Here is a 14,908-nt window from a genome sequence, read left to right on the forward strand (position 1 = left end):
TGAAAAGATTTGAAGGGGTACTATGTATAAACGAACGCTATTCCTAGTTGGTCAGACATGTATATCTTGCTCTCTTTCGTCCATTGATTCTCGGCCACCATCCTGGTGCTGCTTTTCCTTCACCATAAGCTCTCTGTTATATCTTGTTTTAGTTTATTTATTTTTGAGATCTGAATTAATGTTTCAGTTGGTTAAGAAAACGCTGAATCGGTATAATTGTAACTCATTGTGTAAGTTGAGACGTGCATTTATTTTCTTGTATGGCTATGCAACAAAATATTTGCTTCATCTACTCTGGGAGGTTTAGTATTAATCAATAGAAGCCAAACTATATAAACTTCCATTCCCTCTTACACCTGTAAAAGACTACTGTGCTCCAGGTGCAATATCTTTGCACATGCCCAATCTAGGCATCTGGAACGAATGTTGAGCCAGTAAATAGGTGGTAGATTTTGGATTGTCTGGGATGATGTGTCACTCAGATACTGAGTTCCACAAAGGTGTTTGTGTCCTTCAGTGGTTGTCCAATCTCTTAATTAAAAATACATTTCTGAATCCTCATTTTTCCACGTGTCTCATTGTGAAAATCTCACTAACTTTTTCTTCCCATTTCTACCCCCTTTTGGTTTTCACCCCTGTGCTCACTGACCCGGGCTCCCGGTCTGGCAATGCCTCAATTTTAAAATTCTCATCCTTGTCTTCAAATCCCTCCATTGCCTTGTCCGTCTCAATCTCTCTGACCTCCTCCAGCCCCACAACGCATAACGATCTCTGCACTCCTCCAATTCTGGCCTCTTGTGTATCCCCGATTTTAATAGCTCCACCATTGGTGCTGTGCCTTCAGCTGCCCAGGCCCAAAGCTCTGGAATTCCCCCTCAAAACTCTCCACCTCTCTCTCCTCCTTTTAAGATGCTCCTCAATACCTACCACTTTGACCAAGCTTTTGGTCATCTGCCCTAATATCTCCTTATGTGGTCAGGTGTCAGATATTGTTCAACTCTCGTGAAGTGCCTTGGGTCATTTTTACTACATTAAAAGTGCGATACAAATGCAAGTTGTTGTTTGGTGTCATCTAATCACCAGTTACTGATTTAGATTGTCTTTTCTAATAATTCTTTCAACTTTAGTGGTGTCCTGTGTTATTGGCTTTGGCTCTTGCTCTAGAATTCTCAATATAAAATTATGGGCTATCTAAATCTGCAGCTTGCAAAATATCTTCCATTGTCTCTCTTGCTTCAAGGGAACTGTAACATTTCTATCTATAAATGAGGCTTATGCCTGCATGACTGACTTTAGCAGAAAGTAAATCAGAAAGGATCTGGGTTAAAGAAAATGTACATCAGTTATTAAAAAGAAATTCAGCAGTATAAATACGCCATGGTTAAGTCATGCAAATTATTCTGGAGTAACTGACAGTAAGCCTATTGTGTGTGATACTGTACCAGGCACTGCCTGGAAAGTGGGTTGAAGCAGAAGGTGGGTACAAATAGACAATTGGAGTTCACTTAGCCCACATTGACAGTTATAACCCTGGTGTAATTCTTAACTGACTTGAAAATACTCATTTGGCACGTTGGTGAGATAGCTGTAATTTTAGCATTTCTTGTACCAAAGTACTAATACAGTAACTGATATTACAGGTAAAATGTTTGAGGTTGTGCGATTAACTCATGCAAACAATCTAAAATAATGTTTGAATGGTCTGTGACACTGCTTTCACTGAAAAGGATAGTCGAAGCTTTTTGAAGAGTATCAGTCAGGTTGGAATCAGCATACCAGTATTGGCCTCGCACTTTTTTTCAGGCCAGTGTGAGCAGTGTTGGAAATGAGTCATGGTGCACCAGTCACCCATTGTGGTGTATGTAACCTGTTCCACCTTAAGAGAACTACTTTAAGAGATGTACTACTTTCTCTTGGCTGCTGTATACTGTAATACCGGTGGTGACCACACCGGTATATAAGTGTTGTGTAGGGATTTGCTGGGCAGTTCAGCCCTGACCTCCGAATAGTAAAGACCTGTTAAAGTTATTCTTGTGGTCTGTGTCCAGTGATTTATAATAAGCATAACTGGGACACACAGACTTAACACCCATGCTTAAAGTTGCTTATATGTGCACACCAAATGGGCAGGGCTCAGTTACCTTGGCGAAGGAGCCTTCTCGTGCACACTGTATTTCTTTGTTCACACAATAATGGTACTAATAACAACTTGCATTTATATAGTGCCTTTGTTAGACCTCGTGGAACTACACCCTGATCTGAATCAGTGGCTTCAAAAAGGGGAGGAGTGGTTGGGGGGGAAAAAAATTTATCTGAATATTTATTTCCAATGGTTTAGTTGCACCTTATTGTCTTTTTAAAATTTGACTTTGGGTTATATGTAGGGTTATTTCAGTAATAAAACTACATGACTTTACAATGGGCCGTAATTTGCAGCGACTATAGGCGCTCACGTGTAAGGGCCGCACAAGTTCCGGGTTTTTGCGCGCGAAGTGCATGTGTGAAAACCCGGATCTTGCAATCTGTCAAGAATCCTCTTGACAGAGCCAACGCATCCCTGGGAAAAGGGCATCCGTGGGCAGAGAGTTGGGCTATTTGCCCAACTTCTACCCAGCGAATGTCCATGAAATTCTGAGGCCTGGTAAAAGGCTGCCTTTTACCAGCGTAAGAGCTTAAAAAGAAGAATTTTTATCACTCATTTATACATAAAATTACCTTATTGTACAGGTTTTTTTATTTTAATTAATGTCCTGTTTTTAATAATTGGATAATATAGGCAGCCAAATATGCAATTGAATAGCAGAGATTTGTTGATGTTTGATTTCATGTGACATATTTTGTACTGAAAATGTAATTTTTTTTTGCAGTATACAACATGTATATGGAGCTCAGCATCCTCCATTTGATCCTCTGTTACACGCAAAGTAGGTGTGAAGATGATTATTCTATTTCTATAAATGGAGGTATTCCAATATACTATTTGAACACTATTTAAAGATCATGCTGCACAATGTTAGTTTGAATTGTATTGCTGGATACTGTAACAGTTTATAGAGGACAGCTTTTTGTTAAGATATCATGTATTTTTTTTTACATAATTTCTAATACTGGAAGACTTCAGCTTATCAAAGTGAGAATATCAGTGCTGGGGTTGTAACATTTCCACTCATTTGGTGTTAAACCTTCAGCTGGAGAGAGGTTGCAGGAGGGGGAATTTTGACAGAGCAAGTTTCTCTCTGAACTTGGAATTGGGGGGATACTTGGAGACAGTGTCTGAGTTGTGGGGTTTGGATGATGAGTGGATGTGTGAGCTGTTGAAGGGGGATATGACTGTCTCTGAACTAGGAGGTTGTAGGGGAGATTGTCCTTGAACTGTGGGGTTTGGAAAGAATAGACTGGAGTTTAGCCATGATTGATCTGTTCAGTATGGATAAACCCAAATGCTACTTAAACTTTTACTTAAAAAAATGAATGGAAGTACGATTGTTAAATTAAGCAGAAGGCATTGTTACTGTAAAAATGCAGTTTTTGGGTGGGGATGCCATAGATGTCAGCTGCCTTTGGGGGAATGTTAAGATTGGAGCATGCACTTAGAAGGAGTGAGTATATTCTAAATTTGCTGTTCACGGATATGAATTTCAAGTGAATATTACTCTATCCTGACACTGTCTTTTAACCCAACCTCAGAACATTCTGTACTATAATGTGACTTTCCTATTTTCCACACTATCCATGGTTCCTCCGTAAGATTAATATAAATCATGGGAACAAGAAAATGTAATTTGGCCCAGGAAGCTTATTTCTTTTACGTACTCTCCATAATCTGCCTTATCACTTCATCTCCTGAGTGAGAATTCTGCAGAATTTCTTCCCAATCAAAGGTAATTGAAGAAATTTCTAGAATTCTTTTAATAAAAAGAATAGAACTGCAATTACTACTTCCAAATGCTTTCCCTTACTCGCCCACCCACCACCAGCACATTTCGGTGGTGGGAGAAGGTCCATGTCCTTGCAGTTCAATTTTTCAATCCTGGACTGTAGACTTGGACAAGAAACATTTCCATGGTTGTCGCAGCATAGGAGCCATCAAGTATTAAACCATCTTTGCTTATATTTAATTCCATGACTTATGACCTTCAAGCTTGCAACGAAACAAATATTTATCCAGCATTCATTGTTCTTATCGAGAGTCTGTTCTACATATACACTGCTCTGGAGGTTGAGAGAATTCTTTCCCCAATCTTGAAATAAAATAAGTTAAGCTTTTCAGTATTTTGTATCTTTGGAACCTTTCTCGGTGCATTGATCCTTTAAGGTTGGGTGCCCAGAACGTACGTTCCAAATATGGCATCACCAATGTCCTATACTGTACTAGGTTAGTATAACTGGTTTCAACTTGCAGCAAATGACCTTGAGATGCATTCAATATTTGACTAACATTGTTGAGATCTGCTTCAGTGATTGGTTAAGAATAATTTTTCTTTTGCAAATGGGCACCCTGTGTTTGTGCACTTTGTGTTCAGTTCCAACGTGCAAGGCCTTCAATTTTACTGTGTGAAAATCCAGCTGGGTGAACAAATTGTTCAGGAAGAGCAGAGGTCTTGCATAACAGTTGATTTTAAATAGATCCTAATATGAGGTACCAGAGAATGGAGTTTGGATACAAGTATGATTTTGAGAAAGGTTGATTGACCTATTTTTGGTCCTTGATTTTTCTTTGTGTCATGATGGAAGTGCACTTGATAATTGATGGCGACAGTCACGTGGTAGAGGAGATTTTAATGGAAAACAATATTCTGACAGTTACCTTTGATCAAAAATATACACTTCATACAATATCCAAGAGCACACCAAATAATGCTCCACTGCTGATCTTGAGTACCAAAATTCAAAATATGAGTTAGAAAAGGAAAATAGAAATCCACAACACTATACTGAGTAACTATATGTCATCATTCCTGTTCATTGAAAAAATTGAGTATCTGAAACTATATTTAACATTATTGAGAAAAACATTGATGTGATGCACTCATTTGTTTTGGCCAACAGCTTGCTCAAAGCAAATTCAAAGCCACAATCTTTATCAATGAGGACAAAGAAAGTTACTACTTTCCAAGAGTTTGAGAGTATTACAAGTGATGCCTGGGATGTTGGTGATGATGATGAACTCTTGGCTATGGCTGCTCAAAATCTGAATACAGATGTTGTCATGGAAACAGCGAATAAAGTAATTCAGATTCACAGCAAACTCCAAGAACAGAAGCAGCAGGACAAACAAATAGAGACGACACACGAACAATTGGACAGTTTGGAACAAGCAGACAATAATACTGACAAGATTGTGAAGTCTAACAGTGCAGTTGAGCTTGATACATCAACAGGTAATTTGAACCAGTAAATAATATTTAATCAAACTATCTTGACACTTTTATTGTTGCTACTTTTGCATTAAAATTGAAACTTCCCAAGATTATTTTTCCTAAACTTGGTTTTTCCTCCTGACTGTTGGAAAATGTAAAATTGAAGGCTTTTGAATGGAAGAATTAAAAAAAATAAATGCAGGTCTACGCTGCCTTCAACAGCAGATTAGCATTTGGGCTGAAATGCCGTTACTGGCGGAAATGCTATAGAGCACTGTGTTGACAGTCTAGCCAGTTGCTCGTCGGGTAAATCTATTTGATTCATAGAGTTTCACAGAACACTGATTTAATTGGTAAAGCACCATATGGTTCATTTGCTGACTGGTCTAACTCTTATGTACAAGGTCCTGGATTCAATTCACAATTGGAACTTGAGATTTTACTTGGATCTTAAAGAATTTGTGGCACTTCTTAAAATTTTAAAGCTCATAATTTTTGCATTAGATATTCTAACTTTTGCAAGTACTCGCCTCTCTTTCTGACTCAACCTTTAGGTCCTGAAGTAATTATATGTTCATGTGATCGGCCTGCATTATTGCCCGTTTGTCTTCCATCGCCCACAGATAGCTACAATAATTGTGTTAACCCTAATCCTCTTTGTAATTTTTCAAACTAACTTATTTTTCAAGGTTTGAGATTTGTACAGTTGATTCTACTGTTAGTACAGATCTCTAAGTACTTTAAAATGCTTTTTCATTTGTTTTTATGTAATTTGTTTATTGACTGTAATTTTTGTTCTGTTTCTCTATTGTTAGCACTTAAATATTTCAGAAAACCTAACCGGAAGATGCTGTGTAATGCAGTAGGTTAGCCCAATGCCGTTTCTTGTCAGGGGCTCGGGTTCAAATCCTCCTCCTCTCTTAACTGCAAGAATGTTACACAAAATTTGTTTGGGCAGTTTTAAACCAGCTTGTTGTGGGCCCTGGTAACAAATCTGACTCATACCTATGTCGCCTGAGTTGACTTTATTTTAAACTTGGAATATTTTTGGAATGTTAAATTGAGCATTTTTTTCCAACAATAATCCAGAAACTGAAATTAGGCTGGTTATCCGAGTGATTGGCGTGTTATAAAAGTAGGTCCGCTATCTACAATCTGAAGCATTTTGTGCTGTTGTGAGAATGTTCTTGTGACACCTACGAAGCCTACATTATTTCATTCCAATCACGCTATGTGCAGAGAAAGATGTGTGGGAGTCTTCTCCCACATTGAAGGGTTGGGCATTCCACTTAGTTTGTAATTTTGATTATTTGGTGGCCTGTGCCCCATCAATCCCATAAACTGAAGAGGACAGGCTTTCCTTCTTCCCATCTCTTTGATATGTGGGATGAGCTGAGGACAGGCTTTCCTTCTTCCATCTCTTTGATATGTGGGATGAGCTGAGGACAGGCTTTCCTTCTCCCCATCTCTTTGACATGTCGGGTGACCTGTAGCCTCTCGGGAGCAGCCTGTAAAGTTTTGGAAGTCTAGGCCAGCTAGCTTCAGTATCTTAGCTAGAGGAGTTGAGTCAATATACAGGAAACTTTTGTTTAACCGGAGGTTAAAAGTCCGGAAAGCTCTATCTACTGGCAAAATTCAGGAGCCGTTTCCTATAAGTTTTTTTTACTTCTCGTTGCTTTTTTTTCTCCAGTCAGGCTCTGCAAGGTCTAGCTGAAGCTGTTGCTTAGCTACAGAGATGCTTTTAAGCTGCGGCCAACTGTTTTGAAGGGTTTATTGATTCACATGGAGCTGAAAAGCTCTGTATGTTTTAACATTAGCGCTGGTTTATACGGCAGTTTTGATGGGACGGCACCAACTCGGCTCCGTCAGTGCCGGATACCAGAAAGTTTCCTGTACAGAGTTAATAAGCTACGTCATTTTGTTTTTCTGAACTGATGAATGTGGGAAACCTGATTGTTGTCACTGTGGAAACTGTACACTGTTTACAGGATATTTTATGTAAAGTATACCAGTTGTTGGTTTGAATTTGTGCCTCGTCCTGATGATGCGTTTCTGTTTGCCTGCCGTAAAGAGAGAAGAGTACAAGTGGCGGCATGTGCATTATTTCAGTCTGTATGTAGAGCAGAGGTGCTCTGTAAAATCCCAGATCGTACTGCTATTCTACTAGATATTTGTAGTAAAAGGTGTTCTCGAGCATAGGTTGTGAGGTCTACTTTCAGGAGTGTAATGAATTAACACAATTGTAATGAAGGATATTACCTCTGATGTGGAATCTGTGGGTCGAATTGAGGAATACTAAGGGGGAAAAAACGTTAGTGGCAGTGGTATATAGACCTCGTAACAGTAAGGCGGAGGTTGGGGATGGCATTAAAAGGGAAATTAAAGAAGCGTGCAATAAGGGCACAGCAGTCATCATGGGTGACTTTAATCTACAAATAGATTGGGCCAACCAAATGAGTAACAATACTGTGGAGGAGGAATTCCTGGAGTGTTTACGGGATGGTTTCCTGGACCAATATGTCGAGGAACCAACCAGAAATCAGGCCATCTTAGACTGGGTATTATGTAACGAGAAAGGATTAATTAGCAATCTTGTTGTACGAGGTCCCTTGGGTCGGAGCGATCATAATATGATCGAATTCTTCATTAAGATGGAGAATGAAGTAGTTGACTAAGAGACTAGGGTCCTCAATTTAAATAAAGGAAACTACGATGGTCTGAGGAGCGAGTTGGGTAGGATTGATTGGGGAATGGCGCTCCAAGGGTTGACGGTGGATAGGCAATGGCAAACATTCAAAGACCGACTGGATGAGCTACAGAATTAGTTCATCCCAGTTTGGCATAAAAATAAAACAAAAAAGGTGAATTAGGGATAGCATAAGATCCAAGGAGAGGACATAAATTGGCCAGTAAAAGCAATAATCCTGAGGATTGGGAGCAGTTTAGGATTCAACAAAGGAGGACAAAGGGATTAATTAAGAAAGGGAAAATAGAATGAGAGTAAGCTTGCAGGGAACATAAAAACTGACTGTAAAAGCTTTTATAGATATGTGAAGAGAAAAAGATTGGTGAAGTCAAGCGTAGGTCCCTTGCAGTCAATCAGGGGAATTTATAATGGGGAACAAAGAAATGGCAGACTAACTAAATACATATTTTGGTTCTGTCTTCACAAAGGAGGACACAAATAACCTCCCAGAGATGCCGGGAACATAGGGTCTGATGAAAGGGTGGAACTGAAAGAAATCTGTATTTGTAGGGAAATGGTGTTAGGAAAATTGATGGGACTGAAGGCCGATAAATCCCCAGGGCCTGATAATCTACATCCCAGGGTACTTAAGGAAGTGGCCCTAGAAATAGCAGATGCATTGCTGGTCATCTTCCAGAACTCTATAGACTCTGGAACAGTACCCATGGATTGGAGGGTAGCTAATGTTACCCCACTATTCAAAAAAGGTGGTAGAGAAAAAGCGGGGAATTATAGACCGGTAAGCCTGACATCGGTAGTGGGGAAAATGCTAGAGTCCATTATAAAAGATGTAATAGCAGAGCACTTGGAAAGCAGTGACAGGATCGGACAAAGTTAACATGGATTTACAAAAGGTAAATCGTGCTTGACTAACCTACTGGAATTTTTGAGGATGTAACTGGTAAAATAGATAAGGGAGAACCAGTGGATGTGGTGTATTTGGACTTTCAGAAGGCTTTTGATAAGGTCCCGCATAAGAGATTAGCGTGCAAAATTAAGGCACATGGGATTGGGGGCAAGGTATTGACTTGGATAGAGAACTGGTTGGCGGACAGAAAGCAAAGAGTTGGAATAAACGGGTCGTTTTCCGAGTGGCAGGCAGTGACTAGTGGGGTACCGCAAGGATCGGTCCTAGGACCCCAGCTGTTCACAATATATATTAATGACCTGGACGAGGGAATTGGATGTAATATCTCCAACTTTGCAGACGACACAAAGCTGGGTGGGAGGGTATGCTGTGAGGAGGATGTTGTGAAACTCCAGTACGATTTGGACAGGTTGGGTGATTGGGCAAAAACATGGCAAATGCACTATAATGTGGATAAATGTGAGGTTATCCACTTTGGTGGCAAAAACAGGAAGGCAGATTATTATTTGAATGACAATAGATTGGGAGAAGGGGGAAGTGCAGAGAGACCTGGGTGTTGTTGTGCACCAGTCGCTGAAGGTAAGCATGCAGGTGCAGCAGGCGGTTAAGAAGGCAAATGGTATGTTTCCCTTCGTAGCAAGAGGGTTCGAGTACAGGAACAAGGATGTCTTGCTACAGTTGTACAGGGCCTTGGTGAGACCGCACCTTGAGTATTGTGTGCAGTTTTGGTCGCCTTACCTGAGGAAGGAGTGCAGCGAAGATTCACCAGGCTGATACCTGGGATGGCAGGAATGACGTATGAGGAGAGATTGTGTCGATTGGGCTTATACTCACTAGAGTTTAGTAGATTGAGAGGGGATCTCATCGAAACCTATAAAATTCTGTCAGGCCTGGACAGACTAGATGCAGGAAGGATGTTTCTGATGGCCGGGGAGTCCAGAACCAGGGGTCATAGTCTAAGGATAAGGGGTAAGCCATTTAGGACTGAAATGAGGAGGAATTTCTTCACCCACAGTGGTGAACCTGTGGAATTCTCTGCCACAGAGGGCGGTGGAGGCCAGTTCATTAAATATGTTCAAGAAGGAGTTGGATATATTTCTTAAGGCTAAAGGGATATGGGGAGAAGGCAGGGACAGGGTACTGAATTTGGATGATCAGCCATGATCTCAAATGGCAGAGCAGGCTCGAAGGGCCGAATGGCCTACTCCTGCTCCTATCTTCTATGTTTCTAAGTCATTAGTAGATAGTGAATAGTCCAGCAGAAATCCTTGTGGGACTCCACTAGTCACATCCTTCCAATTCAAGTACATACCCATTATCCCGACTCTCTCTTCTACCACCTCAGCAATTTCCTTACCAGCTCAATAATTAGCCTTCAATCCCTTGTGCTTGAATTTTAGCTAACAGTCTCTCTTATGTGGAACGTTATCGAATACCTTCTGGGAGCCCATATAAACTACATCCATAGTCATTCCCCTGTTTACTACTTTAGTTACTTCCTCAAAAAATTTAATTAGGTTCATTAGATATGACCTACCCTTTACAAATCCATGTTGGCTCTCTCTAATCACATCAGATTTCTCTGCTCAGTCACTCTGTCCTTAATTGTAGATTCCAATAATTTCCCCACAACCAGATTTGGGCTCATAGGTATTTAATTTCCTGTTCTTTCTTTCTTGCCTTTCTTAAAAAAATGGAGTTATATTTGCAATTTTTCAATCTATAGGGCCAATTCCTGAATTGCAAGTGCTTTGGAAGATTATGGTTAAAGCATCTGCAATTTCCTCACCTACTTACTTTAAAACCCTGGGGTGGAAACCATCAGGTCCTGGGGATTTGTCAGTCTTCAGTGCCATTATTTTTCTAATACTGTTTTCTTGCTTACGTTGACTTTAATGAGTTCCTGTCCTTGATTCATTATTAGCTTCCTTGGAATGAATATTATCCTCTTCCTCTACTGTTAAGACTTATGGAAAGTAATTATTCAACAAGTCTGCCATTTCCTTATTTTCATTTGCAATATTACCCAAAAGGGCTCACATTACCCTTATCTACCCTTTTTCTTCTAATATAATTGTAAAAACATTTTGTTAATCTTTATCCCTTGCAAGTTTCTTCTTCCTTTTTCCAGCTCTTAATATCTTTTTTGTCTTTCTTTGATATTCTTTATATCTATCCCAGTCCTCTGGATCTACACTATTCTTTGCACTTTCCCCTGTCTTACTACTTTTATAGCTCTTTCCTTTAGTTTTATTTTATCTCTCGCCTCTCTTCACCATGGCTTGTTTTATTTGGTAAGTAGGGCACTTTTCCTCTTTGGGGTATATTCTGGTCCTGTATTAAACGAAATTCTCTTTTGAGCACCTCCCACTGTTCATCTGTAGTTTTGCCCGGTAACAGTTTTGACCAGCTTGCTGTTGTCGGTCTCTCTTTTTCTCTTTCACTTTCTCTCTCTCTCTCTCTCTCTCTCTCTCTCTCTCTCATACCGTTAAAGTTAGCAGTACCAAAATCTAGAATCTTAGTAACTGTTAGGTTTGGAAATGAGAAACGAGCAACTTAATGTTGAATTCACTCATATTATGATCACGGTCAGATAAATGTTCCCTTGCTGTTAGATTATTAACCAAGTCTGGCACATTACTAAATCTAGTGTTGCCTGCCCTTCTCTTGGTTCTAGAGCATATTGCTCGAGAAAACTATCTTGAATGCACTCAAGAAATTCACTACCTTTTTGACCTGAGGTACTCTGCTCTTCCCAGTCTGTATGAAAATTACATTTCCCATTGAAACAACTCCACGTTTGCTACAAACCTCTCTAATCTTTGAACACATTTTGCCAGTTCATTGCTGCCATCAGGAGGCTTGTCGACAACTCCCATTACAGTTTTAAGTCCTGTTATTCCTCACTTTTAGCCATAGAGTCGCGGCTGATTGATTGCTTTCCCTTACCTATAGGCGAGGCGGAGTGGTGCCAGGAGGCTGGTTTAGCACACCACACTCGTAATGGATTCTGCAATGTGAAGTGCTGAACTAATCTTGTAACTGGCAGTATCCAGGGATGAAAATAGAAGTGAAATGGGCATATCCTTGATCATTGCCTGGGACTATTGTGATTTTTTTTTTCGAGAGTTGGACTCCACTTAGCTGCGAAGTGATATGAAATACTTTGAGAATGAATTAATTTTGACAGCACCTGATCTTACAGTGAAAAGTTGCAACATGGAATTGTTTTTTTATATGAACTTGTTAAATAGATTTTGTGGTTGCAGTTCTAGTTCTCGCCACTTCTGCTCTTGAACCAATCACTTACAGGGATCATTGCCTCCCTGCAATTTCCCTTTCTTAAATTTACTCCAATTTAAAATGTGACTGAAATATAAAAAGTACAGTTGGGAAAATGTTTATCACTTGGATCTTTTCAGAAGTGGCAATTCTTATTGCCTCTGGACTTGCATAAAATTGTGATACTCGTGCAGCATATCATGGTACAACTTCTAAGTCTAGAAATTTGTGGTATTTATCCTGAGATATTGTACGGTGCTACATAATTTGCCCTAAGTACATGTTTCTGTGATGGTACTGACACGAATATCCTCAAATCTCTGGGAAATAATACCAGAGTAACAGCAAAGTAGCACTTACTTAGCTAGATAGGGAGTGAAATGTGCATCATGCAAATATCCCATGTCCTATTCTTTTCGGGCACAGTGGTGTCACTAAATGCAGCCATTATTGAACTTCAATGAGTCGAAGCATCTCCTCAAGCTAAAAAGAGCTTTGAGCGCCAGCGTGTGCTCTGTCTGCTCCTGAAAACCTCACCCCTGATGAAGACTGGTTTGGTAATATAATTTTTCATACTAGATTGAGTGTAAATGCTTAAGTTTCCATTTTGATGTGCAGAGTGCAATGGAACTTTGAAATTCTGTTTGAGTCAATTTTATATTTTGTGTTGTGGATTTATCTCGAACATCAGGTTTAAAATGTTGTAATTCTTTTTGTCTTAATGTAGTTTCTGTGTAATTTACAGCTTTAGATGATTTTGAGAAGACTCCTCTTCAGATGCAGCAGTCTGTCCCTTCTAGATCAACAATTCCATTGGTAGCAAGAATTGCAGACCAGAATACCTCAGATGCTCCTCTAATGACGGAAAGAGAAATGTCTCGACTAGAAAAATTCAGACAGCTGCTGGCAGGTCCAAACACTGATTTAGGTAAGCCTGAACTATGGTGAGGAGAAGAGCTTCTTTGAAGATGTGTAATGTGTGAGGATCCTATTCTGTGATAGGCTAATTAGGTGTGGCCTTATCATCCGATGCCTCCTGTTTCAGGAAGGACATCAGGCAAGGCTTGATCCATTCGTATTAATATTAACAAGGCAAACAAAAATAATTGGAATTAAATCAAAGCAGTAGGAAATCTCAAGATTATAGTATGGTGGCTATTGCTCACTGTAAGCAACCAGTGGGCCAGTCATCACTGCACTGACGGAGCCTGAAAAGGAAATGGATTTGAGAGTGGCCATTAATCATACCCTGAAAGCATTTGGTCAATGTTGATCAGTTGTCAGTGAGGCAAATCTTGTGGTTTTTTTTAAAATAAAAAGTGCGTGTGCCAAGTGCCAACTATATTCTAGCAATTGATTCTCATTAACTTAATCAAAGTATGCTTTAGTCATTTAGTAACTGGTTTTTATAGATACTGGATCAATTGCTTCTGATTAGGAGCTAATTGCCACTGGGTATGTGCTTATAAATGTCCAAAGCCTCCGATCCTGGGCACCTCCACAGTCGAAATGCCCAGGGCCCACGGTTCGCAAGCGTCCCTGGGATCACGTGAGCCAGTGGGAGAAGGGAATTCCCCTTCATACTTTTGAGAAAAAGACACTACAACATTAAATATATTTTTTTTTTAAAAAGTTAAAAAAAAATCATGATTTTTAAAATGAGTTAAAATTACATTAAATATTAAACAAAAATTTAATTTTTTGAAAAGAATCAGTTTTTTACGGGGCTAAAAATAAATTTACCATTTTTTTTAAAAAGTATTTTTAAATTACAAATGAGTGGGGGAAATTTTTTTACTTTTTTAAACTCTTATGCTGGTAAAAGCAGGCCTTAAGCCTGCTTTTACCAGGCGTAAGATTTTGTGTTTTCTGTGGCCGGAGGATCTGCAGAAAGCGGAACTCTCCACCTGCAGAGGCCCTTCTCCAGGGCAGGCGTCCGATCCGTCGAGAGGATTCAGCGCATGCACTTTGCATTTCCGATGTACACACCCGTAGGGATCGGAAAATACGGGCCGATGTGGTTTTTAATCAAAATATATTAAATTGATTTGTATGATTCCCTTTTTTAATCCCGTGATGGAGATTAATGAAAATGGTTTGTAGATAGAAATGTTTTGGTTTTACAGTATTTATTTTCAGAATTCGATGCAGTATTTGGACTACATTACTCAAATGGCAGGATCCTTTCACTACACTTAAGTGAGCATTTCCCTCTAATTAGGCATTATCAGCAAATTCTGATAATTATTCTTATGCCCAGGCCCAAGTCAATTGTGCACGTGGTGAGTATGAGCAGTCCCAACATGGAGTCGTGGGTCATGCTGCTAGCTACATCTTGTAATCTGAGTAGTAGTCATTTATTTATACTCTGCTTTTTATTCTTTGTCATCACTTTCCCATTAATTTCACAGGCCATTGTCTTACTAAGTCTCTTGTGTGATACTTCAAACACTGCTTGAAAACCCATATGTACTATATCGACTGCATTCCGTTGCTTGCAAACTTGGTTATTTTTTAAGTTTTCACTAATGTTATTCTTTATGATTTGTAGCAGTTTTTTTTCTACTCCTGACATGAACTTAACCGGGCTTATCCTTTTTCCCTTTTATGAAAAGTAATAAATTGGTCACCATCCTGTATTGGTATAGCACC

The 14,908-nt window shown here is 39.5% G+C and overlaps 1 protein-coding gene across 7 annotated transcripts in view; it reads left to right on the forward strand.

Annotated features, from left to right (window-relative positions):
* tbc1d22a (TBC1 domain family, member 22a) overlaps positions 1 to 14,908 on the forward strand; it is a 554,059-nt gene that overhangs the window by 8,366 nt on the left and 530,785 nt on the right. For 6 of the 7 annotated variants that reach the window (XM_086010299.1, XM_086010294.1, XM_086010298.1 and 3 more), the window contains exons 2-4: positions 2,868 to 2,924; positions 5,050 to 5,381; positions 13,002 to 13,184. In XM_086010299.1, coding sequence (XP_085866425.1) covers positions 2,868 to 2,924; positions 5,050 to 5,381; positions 13,002 to 13,184 — 572 coding nt within the window. The remainder of the gene's footprint in view (positions 1 to 2,867; positions 2,925 to 5,049; positions 5,382 to 13,001; positions 13,185 to 14,908) is intronic. The other variant, XM_086010300.1, reaches the window with a different exon arrangement.

Source organism: Somniosus microcephalus, chromosome 17 (genome assembly GCF_052327205.1).
Source record: "Somniosus microcephalus isolate GS21.2 chromosome 17, FLI_Smic_1.0, whole genome shotgun sequence".
NCBI classification, from domain to species: Eukaryota; Metazoa; Chordata; class Chondrichthyes; order Squaliformes; family Somniosidae; genus Somniosus; species Somniosus microcephalus.